The sequence below is a fragment of the Alosa pseudoharengus genome, unplaced genomic scaffold (assembly GCF_046254945.1).
Source record: "Alosa pseudoharengus isolate Yale_2024_CS ecotype anadromous, Long Island Sound unplaced genomic scaffold, YU_APseudo_1.1 YU_APseudo_1.1_scf_7, whole genome shotgun sequence".
NCBI classification, from domain to species: domain Eukaryota; kingdom Metazoa; phylum Chordata; class Actinopteri; order Clupeiformes; family Clupeidae; genus Alosa; species Alosa pseudoharengus.
Window position 1 is genome coordinate 16,189,041 of NW_027468859.1, and position 25,397 is coordinate 16,214,437.

General features: G+C 40.8%; 1 protein-coding gene across 1 annotated transcript in view; it reads right to left on the minus strand.

Annotated features, from left to right (window-relative positions):
• Window positions 1-552: 552 nt before the first annotated feature.
• LOC143109207 (uncharacterized) overlaps window positions 553-25,397 on the minus strand; it is a 79,853-nt gene continuing 55,008 nt past the window's right edge. Inside the window, exons 33-42 of the mRNA XM_076271863.1 lie at window positions 25,212-25,373; window positions 14,694-14,906; window positions 14,434-14,580; window positions 14,148-14,329; window positions 7,304-7,474; window positions 4,034-5,392; window positions 3,746-3,787; window positions 3,555-3,614; window positions 3,226-3,286; window positions 553-3,040 (exon numbers count right to left, since the gene is read on the minus strand). Coding sequence (XP_076127978.1) covers window positions 2,949-3,040; window positions 3,226-3,286; window positions 3,555-3,614; window positions 3,746-3,787; window positions 4,034-5,392; window positions 7,304-7,474; window positions 14,148-14,329; window positions 14,434-14,580; window positions 14,694-14,906; window positions 25,212-25,373 — 2,489 coding nt within the window. The 3' untranslated portion in view covers window positions 553-2,948. The remainder of the gene's footprint in view (window positions 3,041-3,225; window positions 3,287-3,554; window positions 3,615-3,745; window positions 3,788-4,033; window positions 5,393-7,303; window positions 7,475-14,147; window positions 14,330-14,433; window positions 14,581-14,693; window positions 14,907-25,211; window positions 25,374-25,397) is intronic.

The following is a 25,397-nucleotide window of genomic DNA, read 5'->3' on the forward strand; positions in this document are numbered from 1 at the left end:
CAGGCTCATATCGTCCTCGCATTCGCAAAATGAGGACCAGTGTTTTGTCAAATTGCAAATAGCTATTCGTTTTAAAGAAATTTTATGATAGTAGCCTATACAAAAAGTTCATACTATCTTAGTCTTGGAATATGGGGAGGGAAGTGGCAGTGTTTTTTGCGCGTCTGCAGAAGTCAGCTAGCCTAGAAATCTAGACGCGTAGATTAAATGTAGATTACATTTGCTGCCAGGGCTAGTCTAGCAACTCTCCGTTGGCTTGTGAGCTCCAGAAATCGAAACTTAATCAGGCATTGAAATCGTGTATAGAGTCGTTTGGTGGGCTTAACATAATGATTGATGGCAGAGTTGCAACGGTTTGGCTTGAATTCCCTGCTACTTGAAAACAAATATCCTATTGCGTCCTATTGCGTGCAGAGGGAATTTGAAATACAACTGATTATCCCGCCCCTCGGACTGAGCACTGCGAACGGTGAGTGCCCAGACCCTACATTTTAATGTGGGTCTGGCTCGCCAGGCTAGAAGTCAGCCAAATATGAATGTAATTCTGCGGCATAAAGCAGATGTATTTGTTTATTGTACAGAAAAATAAAAATGACATGTCAAGCAGTCAAACTACATTGCAGTCAAGAAGTAGGGCAAATTAATTTACAAAACGAAAACATTGGGTCATAGTTGTCTAGCCTGGTAAAAACGTTACTAGACAGTATTAAATCGCCAACAACAATGTTTTCTGCAGAAGCCTACCCAAGGCCACAGATTAATTCTGAACAGTTATTTCTCTACTGGCTCAATTATCACACAAGACATTGTTTTGATTTGCGTAGTTGCGTTACCCCCAACACTGACAATAACGTAGACAGCAAATTAAAGGAACCATATGTAAGATTGTGGCCAAAACTGGTACCGCAATCACTTTCAAAATACTGTAGAGCGGTGTATCCCCTCCCCCTCCCCCCTGACTCGAAGTTGCCAACCTGGATGCCGAAACACAACTGACTTTGTGATTGGTAGATAGGTAGAGGGTGGCGCATCAGGCCAAAACACAACATGACATGACAAAACACAACATCAACATCAGTTGAGGGCTGCAACTTCACTTTTTAAAAGACAATATCCTGGCCGGACTACTGTTGTCAGTGATCTAAGTATTTGAAGTGAACATGATTTCTTAATGTCTAGTGACATATCAGGGCCATTTTATGATGAATTGAAATACATTTCTTACATACGGTTCCTTTAAGATATTATTTTGTTTTGTGGAGCGGCACCGGTAGGCTATCAAAAGCAGATTTCGATTTTCGTTACCACCGTGTAGTCAAGCCTTAAGCCATAGGCTACCCAAGTAGCCTAAATCGAGGTAATGTTTAATTATGCATTGTTGCCACTCATTACTGTATGCGGAATGCCATGTCTGGCGAAGATGGATTTGGCATGTGCAATGACACAGTTGGACGATGTACTTGAGAGTAATGCCATATCAGGATAATTTGAGAAATAGTCAATTACTACTAAGTAGTCCTTTCCTTTCAGGTGGAGCAAGTCCATTCCTACTTTGTGCCATGGTGTTGTCACATCAGCTACAGTCATTGGCTCTTTTGTTTGTTTGTTTCTGTATTTCTGGCATGTCTCGCATCTGCTTATCAAGTTGTCAATGTCTTTGTTAAGTGGGCCAGAATACTGTGTCTCTTGCCCTTCTTTTACATTTTTCAACACCTAAGTGTCCTTCATGTATTCTCTGCAGTAGCTCTTGTCTAAGTGTACGTGGGATTACTATTCTGTTTTGTTTTAACAACAGTCCATGCCTTCACATCTGACATGCTGATCAAGTTTGCTTTTGCACCTGTATCTAGCTTCAGTGTAATTATAGTCCCATTAATTTGCAGTGGTGCTATCCATTTGTCTGATTTAACAGTGTTTATCTGTGCTTTTGGTTCATCTTCACAGTTCACCATGGAAATAAAGAATGTGTCACCTAATTCCGTATCTTCCACGACATTCACCGATTTTCCTCTCTGTTTCTCTTTTCGTTTTGAAAAACACCGTTTGGCAAACTGGAACTCCCATTCATCCAAAAAAAAAGATATTTCGAAAATGTGTTCAAACTAACAGCGGCAAATTTTGACAGCAACCATGTCATTTTAATAATAAACTAGATTTTTGTATATACAGCAAGAAGAATAGAAATCTGTTAGAGAAATGCGGATAAATGTTATGAAAACTGCCAGCCCACATCTATCATCTGCCGCTATGGTAACCGGAAGTTCTGCTACACTGCATTGATGTGAAAATGCGGAAGTGTGAAAAAGGTCTATAGGGAATGGCAATAACAATGGCAATAATGCATCCATTACCTGAATGGAAACACAAGTATACTACACAAGATATTGTGCTTCTCAAGATTCAAGTTTCCAGAAGTTAAAATAAAAAAACAGCTTTAGTTAAAACTGTGTTGTTGCTCTTAAATTGTTTACACTGCTAAAATATATTTGTAAAACCCAATTTTGTCAGTAAGTTTCCTTGTTTTCGATTTGTCATGTCTTATGGTAATGGCCATAGAAAAGCAACATTTCAAATGAGATCTCACCTGTGTTTTCATAAGGGACCCTTTTTCGCAGCGGGGAAATAAGTCCAGTTTAAGATCTCAAAATACTGTTCTTTTTTCTCTATCTATTCTTATCGCTCCTTGTTTCGTCTCCTAGCCTATCTTTAAGTCAACTAACAATAAAATCGTCCAAATGCATGAATTGTACTTTAAAATACCCTGATTTTACGCCTGACCCTGATGATGATAATGACAATACAGGAAACTAGAAACACATGGCAAACAGCACATCAATAACACTTTTAGAGACAACCAAAATGTTCCATGTCTTTCCATTGTCTCATCAAGAGGGAGCTGAGTTCCCCCTGGCTCCCCCATAGTTCACACCATGGTTTTAAGGTTTTCATTAAGTGTTCCCAGAGAAGTCGACAGCGCTGTAACTGCTTGAAGTCCCAGATCCTGAGTTGACAACAGGTCCTCCTGAGACATTGTACACATCTGAAAAAGAAAGCAATCAAAGATTAAAGCTGGCAAATAAATATTGGTCACAGTCCAAACTGTTACACTAAACTATTCCCATGTCAAATGGCCTGAGACTAATGCACAAATTATTGAGTGGAAAATTATCAATATCCAACTCTGGAAGACATACAAACCAAATTGTTTCAACAAAGGAAACTTACTTCTTCTTCGAATCCCTCTGAAGAAATCGAGTACGTTCGATGATGTCCCAGCACTTGTACTCTATTGAATAAAGGGTTAAAAAGAGGGCTCAGTTTTAAGGAGTTTTACTTCAGGAATTACACTGCAAAAAATGTAATCTAACCAAGTGCTATTAATCTTATAATGAGGAAAAAAAACAATTTGGTAAAATGACTTACAGCATAATATACAAGAATTGGTATACACAACACAACACAATGGATGCCATCCCTAAACACACACACTGGAACTCTACATTTAAAACAAAAAATATATAATATGGATAAATTAATTATCAAAGAATGCCTACCCTTGTGCCACCCGAGCCAGAGCTTTGGTTTTTTAGTCTTCCTACTAAGGCCTCCCTTATCTGTATAGAAGAAAATGAAAACTGAGGTAGATCTGTACACCAAACATCAACATGTCCACCGCATCCTGTGCAAGTTAAAATAAAAACACTTAATGTAGAATACTCAATACATTTCATGTAAAACCATTTACCTTGCTATCCAGTAGTGTTCCAAAGACCAAAATGAAAAGACCCTTTAAAATAAAAAGTGCAATCATGTTATTAAAGTGTAGTTGTAGTTGCATATTATGAAAATGATGTTAACTTGAATGTGGTGCTACTGTACATCAGCTGCTTGATTTGTTTAGGAAACTACTACATTCATGATTTTCCAAAATCAATTAGAAAATGAAAACAATGGGTTTATCAATTATGCTAAACAATATACACTGATCATGATTTGGGATAACTACTATTGTCAGATTGTGTTGTGTTGGTACCTGTAATGAATTTAAAACGGCAAAAACAACATGGAGTCCTACAGCTTCAGGCGCAGCCATGATGCCTATGCCAAAACCCCAGGTAAGGCCGAAGAGGGGGGTTAAGATGGCGACACATCTCGCTATGACCACTAGGGCATGTTTGTCGTTATTCTGCGTTGTGTCTCCAACACCCCTTTTCAACATTTTGAAGAGGACAACAATCATCACTAGAAGGTTTATGGCCACAATGGTCAATGCTGGAATCACAAAAGCCAGAAGTGCTTTAGTCTTATTCCAGTTGAGCCAGCAGACATTTTCCTCTCGGATATAACCTCCACCTCCGGCAGTTGCTGCAACAGTTACCACGGCGATTATGAGGGGGGCACCATATCCAAGGCTGAATGCAATTGCCAACATTGTTGACCTCTTCATCTGTGAGAGAACCATGACAGTGCGATAAAACAGCAGTAGAGCAGACACCAACATCCAGAAGAACATCGCTAGGTAAAATAAATGGATGAAAAAGGTTGCTGCTGTACATGGTCCGACAGCTACTGATTGATAGTCTGATATAGCTGCTCCTATAATGAACCAGATATCAGCAATCAGAAGTGACACAGCAACATTCACCACACAGACATGCCGCATGTAAGACGTGTCATTTCTGGTCATGCTCTTCCATATGATTCCTTCAATGATAAGACATATGATCAAGCTGGCAAGGGATATACCCACACCAATGTATGTGATGAAATCCAGCAACAATCTTATGCCAGGAGGAATGGATGGTGACATTAGAATTGAGAAGGATGTTGTGTGGTTGCATTCACAAGTGACAGTGTTATTCTCGAACGATATGAGCTCACATCCAAATGAATCCCATCCACCAAATCCATCAAAAAGCTCAAAGTTCCAAAAGACACACTGAGGATTTTCTAGTGTTTCATTTATAAGGTCAAAGCTTAGCGAGATGTTGTTGATTGTGTCATTCACTTGCACTAGAACAACAGCTGCATTGATGGAGTTGGATAAACTGCTATCATTGTCACTACTATTCCTGGCGGGTAGGACATTATTTAGGGTAGAGAATGTTATTGTTGTAATTGTAAAGTTCCCCTCCACTGGAATGAAGATTGCAGCAGATGAATCTGTGCCTAGTGTCTCATTGTATGAGCTGTTGACAAAAGCTTGACGTAGCTGGATAATGTCTGTTCCTGTTTCAAACGATGTGTCCCCTTGCAGGGATCTCACAATCACTTCAATAGAGCCCAGGAAAGATGCACTAACATTCCTTGTTGTTTTGTTGACATCATTTAATTCACCCCAGGTATTAAAGGTGGAATTGGACACAACGACGCTTGAGACGTTGATGAAATTCTGGGAAAAAATATAAAAAGTACTGATTATAGAGGCAGAACTTTAAGGAACATGCCAACTTTTGGGAAATTAGCTTATTAGTTGGAAATAGGTCACACCAGTTAGCCTATTCATGGGTTTCATCAGGTCCCTTGTCTATAAAATCAAGTACCTAGTTTATGAATAAAGACTGCATGGTGCTTGATGTTCTACGGAAGGGACCTGATGAAACCCATAAATAGCTTATGTGAGGCCAGGATCTTTGGACCAAGGCAGCCAAATGGCCACCCCCATCTCAAACAAACCACACAGGGGGGCAATATTTTCATACAGTCAATTACTCCAAAAACAGAAACTGGTTTGGTAGTCACTTCTAAAATCTCTGTAAATGTATACTGTGAATGACACATTCATGTTTGGTCTTGCCAGTTATTTCATGGATCCAGGATACTATGCATCCTGATAAATTTCCCTTGGCCTTTGGATTTAAAATAGCCCCACATCATCACATACCCTTCACCATACCTAGAGATTGGCATGGGGTACTATCCATAAGACCATCTCTCAATGCAAATCAAACCAGCTATTAGGCTAACTGAAATAAAACCATGCCAATCTATTTATGCATAGTATCCTGGATCCATGAAATAACTGGCTTTTAAAAATAAAAATCTGCCTGTCTCTATGGGAATTTAACATAGGGGTATGTATACTTATGAGCCCCTGTATTTTATGGAAGAACATTTATTTATTTACAATACATTATTCATTCACAAAGAAAATTGGTGTCATTAAAGGTTGGCTATTTCCTATTTGTTTTAATTAAGGCAATAGATCATTTTCCATTTTTTAATCCTCTTTTTAGTCAATTTTAGCATGTGTATGTACAGGGTATGTAAACTTATGAGCACAACTGTATATGTCCTTGTATACTAGGGAAGATTTACAGTCAGGGATATTGGTACAGACCATCAGTCACCCCTCTAAGTTGGTTTAGCCCGTGTCTTGATTGGACATTTGACTGGCCTATTTAAAGGCAGGCTTATTTCAAACAGAAAAAAAGAGAAGTCTGGAGAGTGCTAACTTGCTGTGTGTGAGGTTGGATACAGAGTATTGAGAACTGTGACTTTGTGCTATTGAGTTTAAGAGAAACTATGCAGTATTGGCAATTTCTGCGCTGTTTTCTCGGTTTTTGCTTTTTTTACGCTGACAGATTGAGGGGACTTAGCCAAAATTTTGAATGTTTACAACTCTCATGCCCCTCCCCCACTACCACCTAGCACCCTCTCATTGAGTTTGTGCTCGTCAGTGTGCACCAGACTGTGATTGACAGCCAGATCTCACACAGCCCTGCTCTGATTAGACAGTGAATAGACTCGGTTTCAGTGAATATGATCAAAAAAATCTTGCCAACTGCAGCTTTAAGTGAATGCTAAAGCTGGATTTTTCCACCTCTGCGTTATCGTTATAGTTTATGTGGACGTTATCATTCAATTACATTTTTACAGTTATCATTATAGTTATCGTTCTTGGTGTGAACAGCCCTTTACTCTAACAATGTATCCTAACTGCATGTTGGCATCTGTGGCATGTCCACACTGAAAATTAAATATGCTGTTCTATTGCATTATATTTCTTGTTCAAAATAGCAGAAAAAACAGACACGGTGTAATAGCATATTGTTTTGATTATTGGAAAGCGTACATTGTCCTGATAATTTCAGTTGAAACAATGATGCAATGCAAATGTGTAACAAGACCTTGGTTAGAAGGCTATATGTTAAAAAAAGACATTTTTGTGTTTGCCAGGCATAGAGACTATGGTGTATACCTGCTTGTGTAGGTGTCTCTTTCATTCACTCAGTACTAGTAATCTGTTAGGTCCTGTGCAATAACTTAATTTTAATCATTAGGATATTTATAGTGTACATACCCCTATGACATCCTCATTGATTGTAAAGTCCTGTGTAATGTTTGCAACATTATTCAGGATAGTTACAATGCTTTTAATATTTGATGTGGAGTTGGCTATCCGATCTTCATTTTGAAATGTGATGTTACTTAATCGTTCCACAAAACCAGGTAGCGTTGTTGCTGTCAGAGTCTAGAAATGAGACAGAGAGAGAGATAGATTATAATACAATCAAACTATTAAATGTTCAAGGTTTTATATTAAATGGCAGTAAGTTAATTTGGCAAAAATGAAAGCCCGTACTCAATCTTAATAGATAGATAGATATTCAAGGTCTCAGCAGCATACATACAACACAAACACATTCTTTAACATCAGAAAGAGTAATTAAAGTATATAATATAAAAACACAACTAAGCAATAAGGACAGTAGAAGATAAAGAATATGCTAAATATACTAAAATACAAATTATACTAACTAACACTTAATACAATATATAAAAATATACTAAAATACAAATTACAAAAATACAAATTATACTAACTAACCCTTAATCTAAGTCATTCTAAAAACAGTATCCACATAGTGGTGATTAATCAATCAGAGGTCCTTGCAATGACTGAGGCAGGGACTGAGCCTGTGACTGTGCATAGTAAGATAGTAAGGTGCTCTAAGGTGCTCTGTGCGAATGAGTGTCATGGTGGTAGTTCAATGGTGATAGTGGTAGTGGTCATGGTGATAGTGCAAATGAGTAAGTCCAACAGTGCAACAATGCAGAATTAAAGTAAAGTAAAGTCTATATATCTATATATTTAACTATTTAAGAAATGTATAAGTGTGGCCACAGTTCGGCTGTGGCATGGAGGGGGGGGTTATGCATATGTGCTAATGTGCTAATATAGCACGCAAACAGTGAGGCATAAAGACAGTGGTACAAGTGGCTAGTGGACAGACAGTACCAAACATGGAGGGGGTGAAGAGGCAGACAGACTATGCAGAGAAGTCTATCTCTCCTCTTCCCTTAAGTGAGGCATTGAACAGTTCAATGGCCCTGGGGACAAATGACTTTCTCAGTCTGTCCGTTGTGCAAGGCAGTGAGCGAAGTCTCCAGCTGATCAGGCTCTTCTGCTTAACAATGGTGCTGTGGAGTGGGTGACACTCATTGTCCAAGATGTTGATCAGTTTGTTCAGGGTCCTTTTGTCAGATAGTGAAGTGATGCACTCCAGTTCAGCTCCCACTACAGAGCCAGCTGTCCTTACATGCCTGTCAATTCGCCCCGCGTCCTTCTTCCTTGTGCTTCCTCCCCAACACACTACTGCATAGAAGAGGACACTGGCAACAACAGAGTGGTAGAACATCCTGAGGAGCTTACTGCACACATTGAAGGACCGCAGCCTCCTCAGGAAGTACAGCCTGCTCTGCCCTTTCTTGTAGAGTGCATCAGTGTTGGCTGACCAGTCCAGTTTATTGTCCAGGTGGAGACCCAGATATTTGTAGGTGCTAACCACCTCCACATTGACCCCATCAATGTGGACTGGTAGCAGAGTGGGCTTAGACCTGCGGAAATCCACCACCATCTCCTTGGTCTTTGAAGTGTTAAGTTGAAGATGATTGAGTTTGCACCATTGCACAAAGTCCTCCACCAGGCTCCTGTACTCCTCCTCCTGCCCATTCCTGATACACCCCACAATTGCAGTATCATCAGAAAACTTCTGCATGTGGCATGACTCGGTGTTGTAGCAAAAGTCAGATGTGTACAGGGTGAACAGGACTGGAGAGAGCACAGTTCCCTGTGGCGCTCCGGTGCTGCAGATCACAGTGTCAGAGAGACAGTTCTTCAGTCTGACGAACTGTGGTCGCTCGGTCAGGTAATCTGTAATCCAGGTTACCAGGTGAGCGTCCACACCCATCTGCAAGAGCTTGTCTCCCAATCTGAGGGGCTGGATGGTGTTAAAAGCACTTGAGAAATCAAAGAACATGATTCTCACAGCACTTTTCCCCTTGTCTAGGTGGGAATGTGTCCTGTGTAGAAGATAAGTGATGGCATCGTCCACGCCCACTTTCTCCTGGTATGCAAACTGTAGCGGGTCTAGTGCATGGCGTACCTGGGGTCTGAGCATGCCTAAGACCAATCGCTCCATTGTCTTCATCACATGTGATGTAAGAGCGACAGGTCTGTAGTCATTAAGCTCACTAGGGTGTGGCTTCTTAGGGAGAGGGGTAAGACATGATGTCTTCCACAGTGTTGGAACTTGTCCAAGGCGTAGGCTCAAGTTGAAGATGTGCTTCAGTGGCTCCCCCAGTTCAGCAGCACAGGCCTTGAGTAGCCTTGGACACAGTCTGTCAGGCCCCACTGCTTTGTTGCTGCGCAATTTCTTAAGTTGGACTATCACTTGATCTGTTGTAATGGTGAGGGGTGTAAGGGGAGGGGAGGGGTAGGGGTGCATCTGGGATCTGTGTGTCTGATGGCTGTTGACTGAGGTTGTTGTCACCTCATTGTTCGTGATCGCCATGTGGGGGAGGGTTGCAAAATCCATTGATGGTGGGAGTACGGTAGCCTGTGATGATGGAGGTGAGTGTTGCACTGGTATTGAGGGGGTGTGAGGGTGGGGGCTGGGGGATGGTGGACAGACCACCGCCATTGGAGCTGGAGCAGGGCAGTCAAACCTGTTGTAGAAGTGGTTCAACTGGTTCGCCCAGTCCAGGTCCCCCTCCACAGAGCTGCTGTTCTTCTTCAGGCCAGTGATAACCTTCATGCAGTCCCATGTCTCCTTCAAGTTGTTTTCCTGCAGCTTCTGTTCCACCTTCTTTCTGTAATCCTCCTTAGCTTCCTTCAGCATGAATTTGAGTTCTCCTTGCACGCGCCTCAGCTCTACCATGTCCCCCTCTCTGAATGCCATCTTTTTCCTGTTAAGAAGGGTCTTGACATTGCTGGTTATCCAAGGCTTGTTGTTGGGAAAGCAGCGTACAGTTCTGGTGGGAACAACAATGTCCATGCAGAAGTTCAGGTAATCAGTTGTGCACTGTGTGACCTCCTCCAAGTCCTCTCCATTCTGCAACACACTCCAGTCAGTACACTCGAAGCAGTCTCTCAGAGCCTCATCCACTTCGGGTGTCCACTTCCTGAAGGTGCGTGTGGCAACTGGTAGCCTCTGTACTTTGGTCTTGTACATTGGCTGAAGATGAATGAGGTTGTGGTCTGACTTCCCCAGTGGGGGGAGGGGGCTTGCACTGTATGCATCCCTCACGTTTGCATACAAGAGGTCTATTGTCCTGTTTTTCCTTGTAGGGCAGTCAACATACTGGTAAAAATTTGTGAGTGTGGAATCCAGTGTTATGTGATTGAAGTCGCCAGAGATCACAAAAAAGGCGTCAGTGTGTTGGGTTTGAAGCCTTGCGATTGTGGAGTGGATGACGTCACACGCTGTATTCCGGGAGAGCTTGAGGTGGAACGTAAACACAGACAGCAATTGCGTGCGAGAACTCCCTCGGCATGTAGTACGGACGGAGACTAACCGCTAATAACTCCACATCCTTACAGCATACAGTCTCCTTTACTGTTACATGTAATTAATGATTTGTCCAAAGAGTTTGTATGCTTAAGTTTGCATGAATTTATTTATTTATTTATATTGTATAGCGCATAGTGCTTAGGCATTATCTTGGGTCTAGGGTTGGGCGATCGTGTGTGTGTGGGGGGGGGGAGTTAGTGTGGTAAACACTAATTAATTAGCCTATAGCCTATGTCTGTACAGAAATACATTTATAATGTTCTACATAAAAAAATAAAAAATATATTATATAGGCTATACAGCCTGATGAAAGTGGACAGCTAAGAGAGACATACTGACCAGGCTACCGAAGTTGTGTGGAAGATCTGCTCCAAGAAAATTGTTGTGAAAGACGGATAGACAATCAATCTGAACACTTGCGTGTGCACCAACCAGCGGAATATTACACATTGCCAGCCTTCGCTGGGCCCAGCAAAAAAGCTACTTAAAGGAGAATTCCGGTGTGATATTGACCTAAAGTGTATTGAAACATGATACCGAGTGTGAACGTATGTCTCATAGCCCATCTCGGCTTGTCCCCTGCACTCCAAAATCTGGCGCTAGTTAGCCGATGCTACCAACAGCTTTTTCAATTGTGGTGCTTCGGCATCGGGCTAGCCATGCAAATAAATCACTGTTTTACACCATTTACGAGGCTCAATGTATCTCCACACTTCATTGGTAGACTTCCGAGGGCCCTGACATTTAAAACGAGACATTGAGAACTTTGAAAAAGCACTGATAGTTTACTTACAATACGATTTATACAGACAGTATCTTCACGAAGTTTAGCGTTTGCAGCCATCTTGAATTTAGTCACGGTAAGTCGAGCGACGAGTAAGAATGAACAGGTATGATAAGGGATCAGATTCCAAAAATAATTCAGTGGAAATGCATGGATTCCAGTTGCTGCTACTGGAAGAAACTGGAATCCATTCATTTCCACTGAATTATTTTTGGAATCTGATCCCTTATCATACCTGTTCATTCTTACTCGTCGCTCGACTTATCGTGACTAAATTCAAGATGGCTGCAAACGCTAAACTTCGTGAAGATACTGTCTGTATAAATCGTCTTGTAAGTAAACTACCAGTGCTTTTTCAAAGTTCTCAATGTCTCGTTTTAAATGTCAGGGCCCTCGGATTTTGGAGTGCAGGGGACAAGCCGAGATGAAAGTAAAGGGATGCAATCGCGCAGTCCAGGCTATATATAGGAGGGCAAAGTAAAAACACTTTTACAAATAACGAATCCCGATTACCACTCCGCTGCTGTCTGGGACTTTTTCTAAATGCATGAAATACAAGCCATACAGTGAAAGACGAATAGGCTACCTTTTGATCCTATAATTAACGAAAGAAATTTTTTATTTTAACACAGAGGAGAAGGACGCATTTGGCGCTCGCTGTAGCCTTGCAAAAATATTTGAGCGCTAGAATGTCCTAGTCGTAGCCTAACAATAATAAACCTATATTTTCTGCTAAAACATTAGGCTACCTATTACGTCCAATGTAGGCTATAGGCCTGCAAGACATGTAGGCTACAAAAAGACAATTAGGCTACACATTCACGTCACAGTCAGGAATTATTTGAATAAGAGGGTAGACTAATAAGTCTTTTATTTTACAAGATGGTAGACTAATATGTGATAACTGTTTGGTTGACAGCCTTTATAGTAGGCTCAATTTCATTTTCAGGGAAAGTTTTTTTTTTATGTTTTTGCCTGTTACAGCAGGAATTAGTGACTGGCATGTGGGGGCGTGGCATCACGATGGTTGCTTTCCATCGTGATGCCTGTCCACCATCACTATGGACGATGATATCGTCCATCGGCACAACCCTACTTGGGTCATTAGATATTCAGATTTTGTCAATGCTACGTGAAGGTCCTTTTGCGGCCTATATACTAACAAACGTAATGGGAAATTGCATGTTCATGGACAAGCCATTTTACTTTAGTAGGCCTATTTCATCAATTTGTCAATGGCAACAGATTTAATTTCATCAGATTTAACATAGATTTTTTGACAGAGCAAATTTTGGACCCTGTGTGCAGGCAAAAATATCATGCAAATATGTGATCTGTATCACAATATGGCAATAAAGTTGAAATATAATAGTGCAGAATTATCACAATATTGGACAGACTTGGCATTATGGCACAGGCCATTTTAGTTATAGGTGTGCCACTTATGGCTATGGTTCAAAGATGAGGTGTTGAGATATTCAAAATTTATTAAAAATGTCTTTAAAAACTTTAACATTTTAGCTAACACTTGAACTTTTCTTCCTACTGTAAGACTGCATTGACGTGCTCTGGTCATGGTCTGTATGTCAAAACTGACTGAAGTGTGTATGCACTCAGATGGATACAACAGTCAAGTGCATATTGATATATGCAATGTCAATATGCACTTGACTTTGTATTTCTAAATATTGAGAAAAAAAATATTACATGTTTTGTAGTCAAAATAATAATTGGGCAAGGAACATCATTTTTATTCTTTTGTAATGTCTTTAGTCATCTTTTCAGTAATATTGACATTAGATGTATTTTTAATGTCCTGCCTTCTTTAGAATATTTTCTTATTTTGTTTATTTGTATATTTCGACCATTATAGACCAGGGGTGGGCAAACCACGGCCTGCCTGCCAATTTTCAAAACCCAATGTGGCCCTTGATACAAAAAGTTTCTGTTACAGACTGTAGACCTAACGTCCATCCAACCAATTCATACTCCACATCAAAAGTGTGCAGTGGGAGTTATGCAAACTATAACTGGAACTCAGACCACATTGGGCCACTTTTTTCTAGGAATTGCGATTCAAACCCATCAACATGGCTGCCATTGACCTAGTTCTGTTTTGTACCTGCAGATATATGGAACTGGAGAGAGACGGCAAAAGCAGTGACCAGGTCAGCTTTAATTAGCCTCAGAACTATTCTCCATTGTCTCTGTGCACTTGTTATCAGTCAAAAAGAAGAAGAAAAAACAAGCTAGCCTATACCCCAAAAGGATGAAGATTTCCGTTGTAATAATTATCATAATAGCTGATGACAATTTGCATTTCCCCAATATACAATATGCCCAAGGTTTTGATGAAATCTTTGATTTTGTGATTTCAGTGATAATATATTTATGGCAGAGTTTCATCTGTCAGGAAATGTATTTCTGATTATATGTAAGGCTGTTATTGTTGAAAATAAATTTGGTGCAATTTAAAAAGATTAAACCCAAGCAAACAATAAAATTGCGTAAATAATAACTGCAAGATAATCATTGGTTTATGGAAATGAATAAAACAGGCATATTACCAGAGATTCTTCTTCCAGCTCTCTGATCACAACCAAAACACAGTTCCTTTCTGGGTTCTCCCATTCACCTGTAGTCCCATTGCATACAGCTGTAACGTTACCAACTTCATCTACATCACAGTTCCCTACTCCTGGTTCACCATTGTCTCCACCTCCGAACTGTTCATCATCACAATCAAACCCTGAAAGTCAAAAAAAGGGTTTACTGATTTCCCCTATCTTATAGACATGGGCGTTAAGATATACAATATGCATACTGAATGGAGGGGAGAGGGAGAAACCTTACCTTCAGCTCGAAAAGTTAAGGTAAAGTTTTTTGAACTGTAATCAAAGCGCTCCAAGGCTGGGTTGTCAACTTTGCATGTGAGTTTAGCTTCTCCTGGACCATTTGCACAGTTTTGTATACTGTAATTATACATGCAATTTGATATCCCTAAGGAAAGATTCAGATAATAATATTACAAAAACATCTAATTAAGACAAAAAGTAAATATGATGAAATATAAACTAAATATGTGATCATCTGCCTTTTGGGTGAAAAGTCACCTTGCTCCTTGAGATAACCCTTGTCATTCATCTTCACCATCTTAACGGTATAACCTGAGTTTGAGCAACACAGCAGGGTCACCCGTTCTTCATTTTGACACACAATTCTTTTATTTCGACTTGTCTCAATTATTGGTAATTGTTGTATTGCATCAATGTTTTCCCACCGAATAAATGGCAGAGAGTTTTTGCTTGATACACACTCATATCGACCTGTAAGGAGACAAAACCCACAGTAACTGTAAAATGTCAGTTCCAATCATAAACCAATGTTCATTATATAATTTGACTAAAAAAACTAAGATTTTTTAAAATGCAATACTCAAAAACAACGCTCATATAATGAGGGCTCTAATAATTTGTAATCTCTCAGACTAGTGATTAGCTTAAACCATTGCCTTTTATTGCATGTAACATTATCAAAACTGTCTTGGCTAAAATTGATGTAATACAGTACTCGTGATGTACAGTACATCAGGGCTTCTCCACCTTTTCTGCTTTAAAGGGACACTTCAACCATTTGCATTAAGCTTTGTATCGTTAGAAACCTAGTCATATTTTGAATGGTCGTGCATCATTCCCTCATTTTCCCCTGAGACAGGAGAAATACAGATTTCAGCAGTTCCTGTTGCCAATGTTGTACAAATTTTAATTTTGCATCATTGGCAACAGGAAGTCCCATATCTTTGTAAAGGGGACTACAGACACTCCTTCCTCGTTTTTCCAGGGGGTGGGACGTTCTTGGCCTAATAAGTTAGACACTGTTCATATATTTCTTTTTAAGTAAAAGTTCAAATTCATGCTGGATGTGGTTTATTTCCTTAACCTTAGGGCCCTATCATGACATTCTAAAGTGCATCGTCACTGGCGCAAAGCACATTGATTTTTTTGGGTGTGGCCAGCCCACATTCATGTAGATTCCATCCAGCGCATTGTTCAAAAAGTTGGTACTAAGCCTTCTAATTAACGAGAGGCGTGACATGCAATAAACCAATCAAACCCTCACCTGCCATTCCCTTTAAAACCCAGGCGCATTAACAATGGCGAGTTGGTATTATGATGGCGCAATTGCCAGGGCGACAAGAGCGTTTTGGCCTAGAGGAAACGGAGACGCTCGTGCGTGAGGTGAAGGCCCGCGAGCACCAAAACTCCCCGAGGTGAAGCAGGCGTGGGAGGAGGTCGCGGCGAGCGTGTCCTCGTCTTCTGGCATCACTAGAACAGCTGCACAATGCCGTAAACGGTACAGTGATGTCAGGAGACGGGGAAAGCAAAAGCTCGCCGCGAACCGAAAGCAGCGTTTGGAGACGGGAGGGGGACCGGGCAATATTGAGGATCTGACGCCAGTGGAGGACCTCGCTGCCTCCACCCTCAGTGCAGAAAGCATTGAGGGATTTGGAGGGTTAGAAGTCGGCGTCCAACATCAAGGTCAGTCATGCTTACTTTACAGATGTATTGTGAAAATTGTTGTGTTTAATGATTTTATTGTATCTTTACTACCTGAAACAAAGGCATATAATAAATAAACCAAAATGTTCTGCAGCTCTGCTGGCTGAAGATCCTCCTGAGCCCGGAACCAGTGGAGTAGAGCAGGGGGTAGTTGTGGAGGGAGGAGTGCCACCAACCTCGAGGTCCAGGGGAGCAACTCGCCGACCCAGACCACGCCGTGGCAGCATCGGCCAGGAAGAGCCGTTTTTGGATCTCCAGCAGGCCGGCTTCAATATGCTGGAGAGAGAGCTCGCCGGAATCCGGCGCAGTGTTCGGCGCCTTAACACCCGCCTCAGCCGGATGGAGATGCTGCTGCGGCCTCTCGGCCGCATAGCCGACAGTCTGGGGAGGGTTGCGGAGGCAGTTGAGCGCGTTGCACCTGCTGCAACACCATCTCCTTCTCCCTCCACACGAGCTCATCCCTTCACCAGGAGCACGCTGCTACCTGCTCCTCCTGGACCCTCCAGTACCCGGCTCCAACGAAATCCTCCCCGCCTGCGAACCCGGGGAGGACGAAGAGGGAGGTCATGTTTTTTTTTTTTGCCATTATGCAACTATAATTTGAGATTATAATAAACACTATCAACCCAATACTTCGAGTTCCGTTATGTATAATGTTCAATGAAATCTTCGGGATTGGAAATAAATGATACTATTAGGTAGCTTACCAGTCTAAAGATGCTCTTCTGCCAACTGATCCCTCCTCTCCCGTGCTGCTGCTAGAGCATTTGGGTTTATTGGCATCGGCACATGCAATTCAGCATCACATCTTCTAATGTCCTGTAATGTTTCCTCATCTAGGTCTACAACACATCTATGGTGTATGGCAATGTTATGCAACACACAACATGCCACAAAGAATGCTGCGACTTTTTGAGGACTGTACTGTAATGTGCCACCTGACTTATCTAAACATCTGAAGCGCATTTTCAGCAACCCAAATGTTCTTTCAATGACGGAGCGTGCTTTTGCGTGTTTGCGATTGAACGCCACTTGACGCACTGTTGTTGGCATGATGTAAGGTGTAATCAGCCATGTCTTTAATGGGTAGCCATTGTCCCCTAACAGCCACCCCTCCGGAGGAGGTTCCCTCTGGAAGACTGTAGGAATGACAGAATTGGCCAGTATGAAGGAGTCGTGACTGGAGCCAGGATAATTTGCACACACATGCACGACTTCACATGCAGCATTGCAAATCACCTGTACGTTTATTGAGTGGGTTCCCTTGCGGTTAATATAGATCACAGCATTTTCTGATGGGGCACGTATTTGCACATGAGTGCAATCTATAGCACCCATAACACCAGGGAACCCACTCTTTGCCCGGAACTCCTGTCTTGCACGCTCCTGTCTGTCAGGTGTCATGGGAAATTGAATATATTCACCAGCATGTCGGACTAAACCAGATGTAACTGCATGTATAGCCGAACTTATGGCAGCTTGGGATATGCCTCCAATTGAACTTAAGGGATGCTGGAATAACCCACTAGCAAAAAAATACAGCGCTGCGGTTACTTTTACAGCAACGGGGAGGGCATAGGGACAGGGTACAGCAGTTTCCAGCTCATCGGCGAGGAGATGTCCGTCACAGCCTGGCGGGATAGGCGCAGTTTACGCCTACAGTCCTCTTCAGTGAGAGACAGATATGTGTGCCTTGGCCTGTACACTTGGTCCCCTCGCCTTTGCCGTCTTCCTATTCGCTGTCCGATGAGATACTCCATGTGGCTGCGCCAATGGACAATATTAACACGCGCAACAATATTCAACAGATGAGTTCAATAGTGATGTTTTTCACTTACATTGTGTTGTACTGGTGTGAGGTCAATCCGTCAGTGTTTCCTGAATACGCAGGCCTATTTCCTGGTTCTTAACAGACACCCCTGGCTTGGCAGGTCGATTTAAATACCTACGGGTCTTGCTTGTATTGGTGAAGTAATCATTTTTATCCGTCATTACCAATTTTCAAATAAATGGTGAATAACTATTCATTAGAAGATGTATTTCGTATATCTTTATTAGAATTTTGTTTTCCATTGTAATCATGTAATTTGTAATGATTTGCATGGATGTTCAGCTGGTGCGCGTTCTTGAGGATGACAGAGGCAGGGTGTACGCGCGTTGTGCACCCGCCCATATGACTGTTGACATGCGCTCTTAAAATAGCATATGAACAACTCGCCATTGACTTCTGACCAGGTTTAGGTGGTGTATGATAGCGATTTTTAGACAATGCGCCCTCCCTAGGTTGTTAATTGCCACACCCCTGGGCGCAATGCTTAAAAAATAAAGGTGCAAAATAACGAAATCAACTTCGCGCCGGTGAATAACGAACTTTACGCCATGCGCTGGTGACCCAAAATACAGCCCTTAGTGTTTCTCCATTATAATAGCCTATAAGAGAAATAGTTATTCCAATTGGGGAAAAAAAGGTTGACGACCAGGGTAGGAATTTCACGGCGGCCACGTAGCCCCTTTGAAAATCAGAGGTTACAGGCCACGGTGGCCTTGGTGCCCCCTTCTTTAAATATTCTGCTTTGCGTCCTACTAATAGCGATATATATTTAGCCTATGGCCTGTCAAAATAATCTTAGCATTCACAGCGCAAATTACGCAGTGGAGAAAGTGACAGCGCAAGAAAGAAAGTGCCGCGCGTCCAAATTAACCCATTCTTAGTTGAACTACTCTCGAAGTAGCCTACTCATCACACAGACTTCACAAGTATCACATGAAAGAGCTTTTTCTCAGCTTTTAAACGATGTTAGCCGCTAATTGCTGTGGTGAACGGTTCGCGAGAAAAGTAAATAATATCATTCAAATTTAATCATAAATTCTACTGAAGGTTTTGCGTCCATCTCCCTACCCATTCATCTCGGTGGAATACTTCACGAACCCTTCGTTTAACATATGACAAACCATATATCAGAATAAACAGCAGACCTTACCGAACAGAAAGGTGTAAAGCAGTCCCCTGTACAGTTAGCCGTTCCAGACTAATCCCGTTTTGAATTTGCAGCAAATTTCAACATACATGGATGTCTCCAAATTTGGGATTTAAGTTTTACACTGTGTTTAAATTGTTCCACATTATTTCATAACGGGCCAAATACAAAATAAATATTACAAATGTCGCCTAGATATCGGTAAATCAGAGGACAGCCGACTATAAGAGTTTGTGAAAGTAGCCTTTATGATCACAAAATGCTAAGCATGCATCTAGGCTATTTGAGTTTCTTAAAGCTGAGCTATGCTTAAATTGTTCAATACATGATTTCATAACAGGCCAAATACAAAATAAATGTTAAATATAGCCTAGATATCTGAAAATATTATAATACCTATGTACACATCCAACAATTTTGTTATTTTACAACATCCTAAATCAGGGGCGTTTTTTCTTATGGCACTTGACTAGCCTAGGCTTTGGGCAGCCACCGAGGGTGGCACTAGTGTTTGCAACAACAACAAAAAAAAGTTGAGTATTTCTTTTTAGCTTTCATTTTGCGCTAAACAGTTCAAGTATATCGCTCAGTCAATATCCCTGTATGGGGAGTGGGTAAGCTACCCTAGTTTGCACTGCAGGTGTCTGTGCTGAGGTCTCAAACACACACGAGAATGGGAGGTAGGAAAAAAGCTGGCGCTGGGGGATATGGCAAGCCGATTGCGCATTTATTCTGATATCTTGATATCAGGCATAATTGTCATGTACATGTAAGCCATTTTTGTCAACTAGTTAACTAGTGAGCCATGTTTGTGTGAACTAGTTAACTAGTGAGGGCCAAAATATGCACACTAGTTAACTAGTGGGAGCCAAAAGTCTCACTAGTTAACTAGTGAACACATTTTAGCTTCACTAGTTAACTACTGAGAGCCAGAAATGTCTACTAGTTAACTAGTAAAGGCCAAAATGCATACCAGTCAGCTAGTTGAAGGCTTTTGGGTCTCACTAGTTAACTAGTGACAGCCAAAAATGTGCACATGTTTACTAGTGAAGGCAAAACACCTCACTAGTTAACTAGTTGCAGTAGGTCAATGTCACTAGTTAACTAGTGAACCATAAATGGCTTACTAGCTAACTAGGTGATGACAGCAGGCTCACTAGTTAACTAGTTGATGCATCATTTGTCCAAACTAGTTAACTAGTGAGGTCATACATGTATACTAGTAAACTAGTTAAAGACAAAATTCACACTAGTCAACTAGTGGCGCAGAATTCAAATTAGGAGGCGGAGAATTCTGGAAATTGAGGCTTTCTATTGGCTCCCTATGTCCAAATAGAACATGACAACCAATCACAGTGCAGAATTTCACGAAATCCCACCCACAACATTTGCATGTGGCACACAAGTTAACATGCTGGCCAAAGGAACTCTAGCTAGTAAACTAGTGGCTTCAGTGTGACACTTACATGTAAACTAGTGAAGGCAGAACTGCTCACTAGTTAACTAGTGAAGACACAAATGCCCACTAGTTAACTAGTGAGGTCTAAAAAGTGTCACTAGTTTACTAGTGTGCACCAAAACACCCACTAGTGAACTAGTCATGGCAATTTCCATTCGACTAGTTAACTAGTGAGGTGCAAAAAGTGTCACTAGTTTACTAGTGTGCCCCAAAATGCCCACTAGTTAACTAGTGAAGGCCATTGCAGCCCCACTAGTTAACTAGTGAGATGCCAAAACGCTCACTTGTTAACATGTAAAGGCCAAAATGCCCACTAGTTTACTAGTGAGGGTGTTGTGGGCCTTACTAGTTAACTAGTGGCATGCATATTTTGTTCACTAGTTAACTAGTTACACCTAAAAACACAAACAAGCTGACCGTTTTTGTCCACTAGTTAACTAGTGGAACAATTTAAGTCTCACTAGTTTGCATGTGTGGCAGTAAAGCAGCTCACTAGTTAACTAGTGCGCACAAGACACACACTAGTGGCTGTTTTTGGAGCTATCTAGTTCACTAGTAATGCAAAAGGTACTCTTACTAGTTAACTAGTGACACATTGGCCTTCACTAGTTAACTAGTTGACATGTTTGGCCTTACTAGTTTACTAGTAATGGAACAGGACATGCTCACTAGTTAACTAGTGAGCATATCTGCATTATTAATGCCTTTCACTAGCTTATAGAGGGCATTTTGAGCCTTACATGTTAGCTAGTGAGGACAAAACACTGTCCATAATGAACTAGCAGGAGAAAAATGCCATTCACACTAGTAAACTAGTGGAATTTGAATAAATACACAAACGGCTGGCATTTTGTGCAACTAGTTAACTAGTGGGACGTAACATTGTCCCACTAGTTTACTAGTGCGCAATGTCGCACTTGCATGCAAATGAAGAAGGCGGAACAAGGATTTTGATTGGTCCATTTAGGACTCAGAAACCTAGAAAACATGGCTGACTTCGTCCAGGCTGTTCTAAGAGCAAACTTTTATAAACTAAGATCGTTTGAGCATAAAAATATGTTTTGATTACATGTCTAGTGACAAAGTTATGGTGTATTGCTGTAATCTTTGTTCAGTTAATGTGTACAATCTTTAGTTTTTCAGTTATTAGTCTGAAAATCGCGATAAAACTGGAGGCATTTATATATGGTTGCCTAGCAACAAAAGGTTTCAGTAACATGAACATTGATGATAGCTTTACTTATGTGGCAAGACTAGCTCAAGTGGTTAAGCAGCAGGAGATCATGTGGGAGACCAGGGTTCAATCCCTTAGAAGTGCATGAAGTTTTTATCTTGATCTTTGAGCTTTTAATTACTTTTGAAACCATGTGCAGTTAATGTGTACAATCTTTTGTTTTTCGGTTATTAATCAGAAAAGTGCAACTGTGTTGGCATTGCATCGGTTGTGAAGACACAGCTCTGTGCACAGTTTTCACGGATCATCATTGCCCTTGGACATTTTCAGCTGGTTTGGAAATTGGACTCATTTTAACATCACTTTTTCCCCTTTTAAAATATATTTTCATTTTTTATTTGTTTATTTGTTTTGTTGTCTGTCTTGTATGTCTTGGTGTCACGGGTACGCTGGCGACTACGCCGCTCCGTCCGGCATTTTTTGTATTTGTTATTTTTTAAATGTATTTGTCTTGTCTTGATGTCATGGGTACGCTGGTGACTACGCCGCTCCATCCGGCATCTTGTGTCTTGTTGTTATGTGTCTTGTTTGTGGAGCGCTTTGGATTGCACTATGTGCATGTTAAATGCGCTTTAAAAATAAATCTGACTTGACTTGACTTGACTAACTGAAATGGATGCATTTATGTCTGTGGTTGCCTAGCAACAATAAACAAAAAATAATATTAAAATCGATCCCTTGAATCTTTGGTGTGGATCACTAAGAGCTCACTTGTTAAAGCATGGGGTTTCCCTGTTATTATTAAAAAAACATTTTGACAGAATATGAGATACTGCATACTGCAGGCTCTGCTTTACTATCTATACTGAAGTACCGTTGCAGAGCAGTGTGTCACTTTAGCCACTAGGGGCACCCATCAGGACCTGATCGCGAGGCTATGAACAGTAAATTTACATTAAGACTGGGTGGGATTCTTACATAATACCCAATAGGAGTCTTCTACCCACCCTCTCATTAGAATTTGCATAATAGCCGTTTCAGGCACTAGTTAACTAGTGAGCTGCTTCACTGCCACACATGCAAACTAGTGAGACTTAAATTGTTCCACTAGTTAACTAGTGGACAAAAATGGTCAGCTTGTTTCTCTTTTTAGGTGTAACTAGTTAACTAGTGAACAAAATATGCATGCCACTAGTTAACTAGTAAGGCCCACAACACCCTCACTAGTAAACTAGTGGGTATTTTGGCCTTTACATGTTAACAAGTGACCATTTTGGCATCTCACTAGTTAACTACTGGGGCTGAAATGGCCTTCACTAGTTAACTAGTGGTCATTTTGGGGCACACTAGTAAACTAGTGACACTTTTTGCACCTCACTAGTTAACTAGTCGAATGGAAATTGCCATGACTAGTTCACTAGTGGGTGTTTTGGTGCACACTACTAAACTAGTGACACTTTTTAGACCTCACTAGTTAACTAGTGGGCATTTGTGTCTTCACTAGTTAACTAGTGAGCAGTTCTGCCTTCACTAGTTTACATGTAAGTGTCACATTGAAGCCACTAGTTTATTAGTTAAAGTTCCTTTGGCCAGCATGTTAACTTGTGTGCCACATGCAAATGTTGTGGGTGGGATTTTGTGAAATTCTGCGCTGTGATTGGTTGTCATGTTCTATTTGGACATAGGGAGCCAATAGAAAGCCTCAATTTCCAGAGTTCTCCGCCTCCTAATTTTAATTCTGCGCCACTAGCTGACTAGTGTGCATTTAGGCTTCAACTAGTTTACTAGTATACATTTATGACCTCACTAGTTAACTAGTTGGGACAAAGGATGCATCAACTAGTTAACTAGTGAGCCTGCTGCCATCACCTAGCTAGCTAGTAAGCCATTTATGGTTCACTAGTTAACTAGTGACATTGACCTACTCCAACTAGTTAACTAGTGAGGAGTTTTGCCTTCACTAGTAAACATGTGCACATTTTTGGCTGTTACTAGTTAACTAGTGAGACCCAAAAGCCTTCAACTAGCTGACTGGTATGCATTTTGGCCTTTACTAGTTAACTAGTGGACATTTTTGGCTCTCATTAGTTAACTAGTGAAGCTAATATGTGTTCACTAGTTAACTAGTGGGCATTTATGCTGTCACTAGTTAACTAGTGTGCACAAACACAGCTCACTAGTTAACTAGTTGACAAAAATGGCTTGCATGTTGGCCTGATATCAAGATATCAGAATAAATGCCCAAGCGGCTGGCCAAATTACATAGAAGTTAACAAGTGGGAATTTGACATTCAGTAGTCAGCTAGTAAACGTTTTTGTACCTTACTAGTTGACTAGTAAAATATAGAAGTCTTTAAACTAGTTAACTAGTGCACATTTCAGTGTCCACTAGTTAACTAGTGAACATGCTGAGCATTAATAGTTAACTAGTAAGATATGAAACATATGAACTAGTTATTTGGGCCTTACTAGTTAACTAGTGAGCATTTTGGCTGTCACTAGTTAACTAGTTCACACAGAAATGGCTCACTAGTTAACGAGTGGACAGAAATGGCTTGCATGTACATGACAATTATGCCTGATATCAAGATATCTGAATAAATGCTCAATCGGCTTGCCATAGGGGGATCCATCTCCCTGGCTGGAGCGGGGATTATAGGCACAAACGCAATTCGCCTTATTCACTGGGCGGCCAGATTGAGGCTACAGGGTACACTTGCCATTACACCTCAGTCCAGCAGATGGTGGTAATGCACTCTGTTTGCAAACTGCCATAAAAAAGCTCACTGAAAAAGAAGAAGGGTTCGCTGGCCTGCCAGAGTAACCTTCTTCTTCTTCTTCTTTAGATCCCAATTTTAGTTCATCTACTCTATTCCAACAATTTATTATACATTTTTATGCAATGTCAACATGTTACATATGTGAGAATTAAGTAAATACAATAACAACAAACTGTTGTACATTTTATGTATTGTATTTAAAACTGTAGGCCTATGGATGTGCCAGAAGCCATCATAGGACCATAAAAAGGTGTGATATATTTTTTTTTATTTATCAACCAAAAAACAATTGAATTTGTTTCAATTATAGCCAATTGAAACAAACAAACTTTTGTAAAGGTAAGGTGAGGCCACATGCAGAGAAAGAGAGAGGATGAGTTAAGAAACTAACCTACAATCTAAGAAATTTGGGAATGCCCCATTTCATTTTTAATAATGCTTAATGCAGTGATGGATAGATTAGCACAATTTTTCATGAATATGAGTGGCATAGGCATAAATGGCAATGGTGGTTCTATGTCTTTGCAAATTTGTTCTTTCAAAAAAACATTTTGTTATATTACTACTACTCCCCAATTGAAAAGCAAAAGGCATACATAGGCTGGTTTTCTGTGGAATCAGTAGAGGTTGAAGTAAAGGTGAAGTGTAAATGCAAATCAGATTGTTGGTTCAAGAACTTACCATTGTCAGAGGGGGAGACTATTTTGTTAAGTTGATTTTTGCCTGACGACTCAGGAATTGTCTGCCCCTTAAATCTCCATTCAGTTACACTTCCATTGCATTGTAACTCCATGTTTTGCTGAGGAAAAAGGCGGCCACTGCCCACCTTCAAATTTGTTATCTCTAAGAAAAGAAAACATCAGGGCA